This window comes from Monopterus albus, unplaced genomic scaffold, assembly GCF_001952655.1.
Source record: "Monopterus albus unplaced genomic scaffold, M_albus_1.0 scaffold399.1, whole genome shotgun sequence".
Taxonomy (NCBI): Eukaryota; Metazoa; Chordata; class Actinopteri; order Synbranchiformes; family Synbranchidae; genus Monopterus; species Monopterus albus.
This window is the reverse complement of record NW_018128279.1, coordinates 92,964-101,704: the sequence shown is the minus strand read 5'-3', so window position 1 is coordinate 101,704 and position 8,741 is coordinate 92,964. Positions and strand designations below refer to the sequence as shown.

The 8,741-nt window shown below is 41.2% G+C and overlaps 1 protein-coding gene across 1 annotated transcript in view; it reads right to left on the bottom strand.

Moving 5' to 3' along the window:
• LOC109951632 (A disintegrin and metalloproteinase with thrombospondin motifs 17-like) overlaps positions 1–8,741 on the bottom strand; it is a 199,476-nt gene that overhangs the window by 150,969 nt on the left and 39,766 nt on the right. Inside the window, exons 4-5 of the mRNA XM_020586235.1 lie at positions 6,379–6,422; positions 5,119–5,224 (exon numbers count right to left, since the gene is read on the bottom strand). Coding sequence (XP_020441891.1) covers positions 5,119–5,224; positions 6,379–6,422 — 150 coding nt within the window. The remainder of the gene's footprint in view (positions 1–5,118; positions 5,225–6,378; positions 6,423–8,741) is intronic.

Here is an 8,741-nt window from a genome sequence, read left to right as displayed (position 1 = left end):
AAAAAATAGTACTAGAATTGATGAGTTTAAACATAAATATAAAGGTATGTGTCAATCAAGATATATGCAAGAACAGGTTTAATGATTAATTAGATGGAACATTGTGGGTGTGGTGTATGAATGTTAACACTTTGTAATAATTCTTTAGTATATTACTTGTGTGGTGTAGAAGATAATTATTTAAGAATGTAATTATGTAAGAATGTTAACACTCTGTTATAATTTTTTTAGTATATTACTTGTGTGGTGTAGAGGATAATTATTTATGTAGATTTACTGCTTGCAAACCAATGATGGTAAGATGATGTCATGGGGTAGGACTGGATAAGTCTGACTTCTTCCTACTCCATTCAAGCATGTACTAGGTATAAGCAAATTGATATTGGATTAGCATTTGTTGGATATGTGTAAAATTATGTGTGTTGACATATCAACCGTCTTTACATGCTTGAAAGAATAAATCAAATCAAATCAAATCAAATCAAAAGTTCTGAGAAGGTGATGGATGTTTTGAACAACATACACACTGGCTTGGTGGGGGACTCTGTGTTAAAAATTGTTAATCTTCAAGAAAATTGGGGGAGCTAATATAGAAGTAAGTATATACAGTTTTGGGAGGGCAATGAGTAATAACCCCTGTTGTTGCTGCTGCTATCTGTGTGCTTTCTGTGTGCTATCTGTGTGCTTTATTTTCATTTATTCATTTTGTATTATTCTGTATTGCTTCTTTAAAAAAACAAATGAAAAAACAAAAACATGTAACAGCTTTTCATATGTAGCTTCAATGCTTTTTAAACACCTGTGTTAAGTCAACTTTAAAAACTCACCTTTTAAAACAGGCCTTTGGTTTTAGTATTGCTTTTTGGTTGACACACATGTTCTATTGTGCAGCACTTTTTGCTCCCCGGAGTTGTAAAGTGCTATATAAATAAAGCTTTGTTATTATTATTATTATTACATATTTTCTGAGTACTAGGCATCCTTAACGCTTAAGTGTTGGGGAAAAAACTACAAATCTTGATGTGGTTTTCTGCCGAAAAATAACTGAAATGGATACCAAGCTGTGGGAGCGCTAGCGGAAAGCTGTTATTCCGCCATTATTAGCAAATAATTTAAAATGGCAAGTTGAAGGAACTGTCTCATCATTTTGATCATCAGCTTACATGGACCTGGAGCCATCTAGGCCACCTTTTAAAATTGTCTTTCATGAATTACTTCAGACTTCATCATATTTACATTAATACTACATAGGCTGTATTAAATAGAACACTGAAAAAAATAGCTAATGATTATGAACAATATCAAAGAAGGTGTAGCTTCATTTTAAAGGATAGAGGCAGACTATCAACAAAAATCCCAAAAACCACATGATACAAATGTTATAAACTGAGTTGCATTTCAGTTAGTAGAATAAGTATTTGATCCCCTACCAACCAATAATAATTCTGGCTCCCACAGACTGGGTATGTGCTCATACGGTGCCCAAATTAGTCCTGTCAATTTAAGAAGGTGCTCCTAATGACAGTTTATGTGTTTAAAAGACATGTGTCCACAGAGTTTCTCTATCTTCCATTCAAACCTCACTACCATGGGCAAGACCAAAGAGCTGTCAAAGGAAATCAGGATACTAGACCTGCACAAGGCTGGAATGGGCTACAAGACCATCAGCAAGGAGCTTGGTGAGAAGGAGACAATTGTTGGAGTGGCTATTAACAAAAGGAAAAAATACAAACTAACCATCAGTCGCCCTCGGTCTGGAGCTCCATGCCAGATTTCGCCTCATGGGGTAAGGATGATCATGAGAAAAGTGAGGGATCAGCCCAGAACTACAAGGGAGGAGTTTGTGAATGATCTCTAGGCAGTTGGGACCACAGGCACCAAACAATTGTTAAAACAGTATGCCACAATGGATTGAAATCCTGTAGCACCCACAAAGTCCCGATCCTCAAAGAAAGGCACATCTACAGGCCCATCTGAAGTTTGCCAATGAACATCTAAATGATTCAGAGGAGGATTGGGACAAAGTGCTGTGGTCAGATGAGACCAAAATTGAGCTGTTTGGCATCAACTCGACTCGCCGTGTTTGGAGGAAGAAAAATGCTGAATATGACCCTGGTGGTGATGGTGTTCCATCCCTACAGTCCAACACAGAGGTGGGAACATTATACTTTGGGACTGTTTCTCAGGCCGACTTTGTTGCATTGAGGGGGCAATGGACCGGACCATGTATTGTAAACTCTTGGATGAGAGCCTCCTTCCCTCAGCCAGGACACTGAAGATGGGTCGTGGATGGCTCTTCCAGCATGACAATGACCCAAAGCATACCGCCAAGGCAACAAAGGTGTGGCTCAAGAAGAAGCACATTAAGGTCATGGAGTGGCCTAGCCAGTCTTCAGACCTCAATCCTATAGAAAATCTGTAAAAAAGACTGGACCAAAATCCCTCCTGAGATGTGCACAAACCTGGTGACCAGCTGCAAGAAACATCTTACCTCTGTGCTTGCCAACAAGGGTTTCTCCACCAAGTACTAAGTCGTATTTTGCTTAGGGATCAAATACTTAGTTTACTCACTGAAATGCAACTCAGTTTATAACATTTGTATTATGTGCTTTTTCTGGATTTTTTTTTTTTTGATATTCTGTCTTTATCCTTTAGAATAGTCATTCATCTTCTACACCGCTCAGTCCCAAACAGGGTCACGAGGATGGGGCTGGAGCCAATCCCAGCCTGCAATCGGACGAAGGCGGTACACCCTGGACAGGTCGCCAGTCCAGCAATTTAGAGACATCAATCAACCTAAGCTGCATGTCTTTGGACTGTGGGAGGAAGCCGGAGTACCCGGAGAGAACCCACGCAAGCACGGGGAGAACATGCAAACTCCTCCTTTAGAATAAACCTATGATAAAACTGATAGACCCTTCATTTCAAGTGGGCAAACCTACAAAATCAGCAGGCGATCAAATAATTAATTTCCCCACTGTACATATTGTGGCATTGTAGATTGGTAGTTGTAATGAATCTGCATGGTATATTTTCTGAGTAAGACATGGTTTCAATGCATTCAGTTGGTCCACTCCTGCCTGCTGCGCTTGCTCTCACTGTTTTATTACAGCGGCTGTGTTTCTGTTTTTATGGATTATGTGCTTGTATTCCCCATAAATGTCCGTGAGTGGACATGCTCAGTGGGTCTGAAATATGTCACACATGGCTTTGATGGATTTGTTGGAAAACCCAACCAGTACGGCGCTGTTAATGTCAGTTGGGCATGAAGTCCGTTCACTTTAACAACGCTACTTAACACGCGGCGTGCTGGCAAGGCCAAATGGAGTGAATGTGTGGTTAACCTCAAGGTCTGTTGAAGAAACCCATGAACGTGCATTCATCTGAATTACTTAGACCTGGCTTCACCTCCTCAACCTGGCTTTGCCATCATGAAACATATTAAGCCAGGATGCACTTAGTAGACCAGGTCAAGACTCGCTCTAATTACACGACATTTTAAACTAAATTCTCACGATTCAGTTTTTTTTGCAGGTGCGAAGGATCAGGTAATCAGTAGTACTGACAAAAACAAGACAAAATGGGTCTGTTTTGTTAAGCTCTATGATGGGATCCTTCACTTGCATGACCATGTCTTTGGACCACATATTTAAAGTTTCAATGGACAGCAGCCAAATGCTAATTAGAATCAACACTTAGAATCAACTCCAGACCTTTTATCTGCTAAATCTGACACTAAAATACCCAGTTAACATGCCACACCTGGCCATGAAACTGCCTGACTACATGTGACCCTTTGAAAATGGAGGACAATGTATAAACGTGCTGTAATTCATTAATGGTTAATGCAATATTTTTGTAAAACCCTTTGAAATGAAGCTGTAAACCTACACTTCAATAATATATTTATTGACTGGTTCATTTCAAATCCAATGAGGTGGTGTACAGACGCAAAATTACAAAAACCATGTCCTTGTCCAAATACTACTCGCCTGACTGTATAGACCAAGGAACTGGCCCAGTAAAAAACCTTCCATTCAAAGGACAACAAACACACCTGGTATATGCAAACAATCAGAGTCACTGAGTTCATTTTCATACTACATAAGCTGGAGTTCCTACCATATTCATCATACAATAAAATATGTAAATATTAGAAATGTTTTGATGTGCATTTTGTGCATGATATATTCTTCCAATTGTAATATGGACTTCATTTTTTTATATTAATTAGTGGAAGAACTGATCGGCTCTTGTCATTCTTTGGGCTAGAAACAAAACTTTAGACCTTTAGTCCTGGGGTCAGATTTTGATATCTTCTACACTTTATGACTTCTGGCTGTTGACATTTTAAGGTAAAATTTAAGCTTCTCCATTATTGTGTATTGCACAATATCTACTTTTTGTCTGCTTTCTTGTTTTAAAACAACCACGGTGTATTTATTCCTCCTTCTTCTCTTATTTCCTTTTCTTTCATGCATATTTCCTTTATTTTTCCCATTCTCCCATTGTTTCTTATCTCTTTCCTCTGTCCTCCACCCCCTTCATACCTTTCTTCCATTCTCCTTAATGCTGTTTCCATTTTCAGCTTTCTTCCTTTGGTTCTTCTCCTTCCTGTCTCTAACCCCTTTCCCTTCTTTTCTTCTTCTCTTCTCTCCATCCAAGACCTCCTTCCTTCACCTTTCTTCTTTTCAATTGTCTTCTTTATTCTTCTCTTTCAATTCTGAGCTTGTATATATACAATGTATACATTCAGTTCTCATTTTGCTTTCTTTGTCTTTTGTAATTTTCTTTCAGTCAACTTTTTTTTTGATTTTGGCTCCACATAAATGAACTAACATTTTAACATTCTACATCTTATCAGTTCCCCAAGTCATTTGTTGAGAAATTATCTTTTCTAGTTGGGATTGTTATTGTACCATCGGACATTTGTAATGATGATAAGTCTGTCACATGTATTTTCCACCTTTTGAGTAACAATTTTAATAAATTTTTGGCTTTACTGTACTATTGAATAAACCTAGGCAATATCAGCTTTGTGTGATTAGAGCAGCAGTATAACGACGTGACTTATTGTCAAACTATATCTATTTAAAACTAAAACAGAGTGAAACCTACTTGTGTCCCAGCTCATGAGCGATGGTGAAGGCCAGGTTGAGTCCATTGTCCTCTGTTAACACACATTTCCTCTTTGCACTGCAAACACCACTGAGATATGCAATGCCTGCAACACAGTGACACGACAGTAAGTTTTATTGTACTGTCTGGCACTAACTGATGATTTACTGGAACACGCTGGTTAATAATGTGGACATTACACTTAACACCTTCCACTTCTGTTTCTTGGTTGTTGGTGCCTCTTTTTCATAACTCATTACATCTCAGTAGGAAACCAGATAAGACAATTAGGAATGCTTATTGTAGTTGTGTGAGGCTCCCGTCTTATACAGCCTCAAGTCAGAAAAAGTTGGGGACAAAATTCCCCCGACACAATGAATCACTTGGTGTCCTCAGTCCCTAATGGCAACATCACACCTATAGTAAGAGCTACAGTAATCACAAACTTTTAGTGGGCCTACTTCAGTCAACACATTAAAATTTCTGATGAAACCAGAGAAGGGAGCAAAGTTGGGGCTATCAGCGAATGTGTTCAAAAAAGTAGCTGCTAACACTAGCACTGTTATTTGTGCCAGATTTACTGGTCTCAGCTAACTTCAGTGTGACTGATGTTATTTCCTCTGATTCAGCATTTCATCTTCCTATGTGAGTAGCAATGCTTGCTGTACTCCCGGTATACTTGATACAAACACTGCATCGTTTATCAACAATCTCTTTACTGTTTTTGCAGAATCTGAACTACTTCCAGACTTTGGCCGTAGACTAGCTGGAGCATTTAACACGGTAAGCTTCTGACATGTCTTTGTCTTGTGGGAAAGTTTTTTTTAGGACCTGTGTTGCTAGAAGGAAGCATGCAATTGGATGATGGCACACGTGCACACTCACACTAGAGACTGAAACACAAAGAGAAAAAACAAGAAACTTGGCAAAGATCCACTTTTGATATCCATGTCAATTTAAGATCTTTGTTAAGAGAATTTGGTTTGAATATGTGGTTTTGAACTAATCGTCTGTACCTGCATCAGCTTTCAATTTTCCGATACATATCAATTAATATTTACACCCCTATTATTTAGGTTTGAGCAACAGTAAGTTGACAGTGGGATTAGGCTAGTTGTGGCCGCTGCAGGTTAGGGATGCATTATGTCAACATAGGCCCTGATGAATATACAAATACAAGTGTGTCTATGTGTGTGTGTGAATGGGAAAGAGCATGAGAAATTGAGAAAGGGAAAGAAAGTAAGAGACAACTGTACTCACCCACAGTGTCACAGGGTTCATCTTTATGAACACAGAAATCCGTCCTGAAGGAGAAACCAGACTGAGTTTACAGCACTGATTTATTGTAATTCTATAACTATTCATGTAAACATACTGTATATCTGTGTTAACTGTTACTATACAAAAATGTTATGGGGATAACGGTGCACATTTTCAGACAGTCCCTGCTGGAAAATGATCATGATGTTGCACTCGGATGTAAATGCCAAAACTGACAAATAGTTGTGTGAAGAAAAGAAGAAAAAGCTAGAGAGAGAATTTCACACCCTGCTTACTTTCTTATATTTTACCATTTGCAGTTACAATAGCTTTGGGCTCACACTTGCACTTAAAATTTGGATCATGGGATATTCCCATTTCTAGCCCTGTGCTGACTAAATTCCACTCCAGATCACAGTTATCTTTGACTTTTCAGTGCAAAAGCAAAATTCAATTTCCCTGTCTTTTAAGGTTAAAGGGACATTTACATTGGTAATATTTCCCAGGAAAATGTTTGGTAAGGCTTTAGAATACAACCTGCAACTTACTCTGTAAGTACATCAAATATAGAGTATATCTTTCAGAGTATGAACAAATACATGCTCATAGGTATAAGGGAACAATATGTAAACTGTTGGGAATAAGGGTGTAACAAGCTGGAAACTTGAAAATTAATTATACTATAAGTATTTTTAACTAAGGGGCACCTATTTTAATATTACATGGCATCATATGCTTGGCAACAATCTTATCTTTGGATCAACTTAGCCAGAACATATACTGTAAGTATTACTATTATTAAGTATGGGGTACCTTTTCTGTTATTACAAGATACAATATAGAGATTACTGAGCAGCAGAACTGGACATTTGGGGAAATGGCATCATGCACTTTTTCCACTTTATCTAAAAATTTTTGGATCTGCTTACCTGATGAATGTGTATGGCATTGCTCTCAGTCACTTCATTGCAAACCCCCCACCCCCGCCAACACACACATCGTTCTGCAGTTTGAATGACCTTTCAGCTTTATGCAGGACTTTCGTTCCCAGGAAATACAATATAACATGATAAAACACCCCCTCCTTGAACTGCCACCTTATTGTGGTGGAGGGGTTTGAGTACCCAAGTGATCCTAGGAGCTATGTTGTCGGGGGCTATATGTCCCTGGTAGGGTCTCCCAAGGCAAACAGGTCCTGGGTGACAGGTCAGACTAATAGCGGTTCAAAAGCCCTTTATGAATAGATTAAAATCAAGGACCGTGACGTCGCCCAGCATGGCGCAGCCGGGGCCCCACCCTGGAGCCAGGGGTTCGAATGCAAGCGCCTGGTGGCCGGACCTCCCCTCACGGGGCCCGGCCGGGCTTAGCCCGAATGAGCGACGTGGGGACGTCCTCCCGTGGGCCCACCACCTGCAGGAGGATCCGCAAGGGGCCGGTGCACAGTGGATTGGGCAGCAGTCGAAGGCAGGGGCCCCGACGGCCCGATCTCTGGACACGGAGACTAGCCCTGGGGACATGGAATGTCACCTCGCTGGTGGGGAAGGAGCCTGAGCTTGTGCAGGAGGTTGAGAGGTACCGGCTAGATATAGTCGGGCTCACCTCCACGCACAGCTCGGGCTCTGGAACCTTACTCCTTGAGTTTGCCAGAATCTCTTCGAGGCCGACCGATAGTCCTTCTCCATGGCCTCACCGAACTCTTCCCAGACCCGAGTTTTTGCCTCCGCAACCAGCCCGCTTGGCCTTCCGTTACCCGTCAGCTGTCTCAGGAGTCCCATGAGCCAACCAGGCTCGAAAGGACTCCTTCTTCAGCTTGACGGCATCTCTTACGTTCAACGCCCACGTGGGCAGCGACAGTGACACCTGGAGGGGCGTGATTGGGAGGAACGGCCCCCCGATCTGAACCCGAGTGGTGTTTTGTTATTGGACTTCTGTGCTAGCCACAGTTTTTCCATAACGAACACCAGGTTCAAGCATAAGGGTGTCCATCAGTGCACATGGCACCAGGACACCCTAGGCCGGAGGTCAATAAACGAACTTGTTGTTGTTTCATCTGACCTCCAGCCGTATATCTTGGACACTCGGGTGAAGAGAGGGGCAGAGCTGTCAACTGATCACCACCTAGTGGTGAGTTGGATTCAATGGCAGGGGAGGAAGCTGGACAGACCCAAACGGTTTGTGAGGTTTTGTTGGGAACATTTGGCAGAATCCCCTGTCAGAGAGATCTTTAACTCCCACCTCTGGCAGAACTTCGACCAGATCCCAAGGGAGACTGGAGACATTGAGTCTGAGTGGGCCATGTTCTTCGCCTCCATTGCCAATGTGGCCACTCGGAGCTGTGGCGGGAGGGCCCTGGTGGCCGTTGT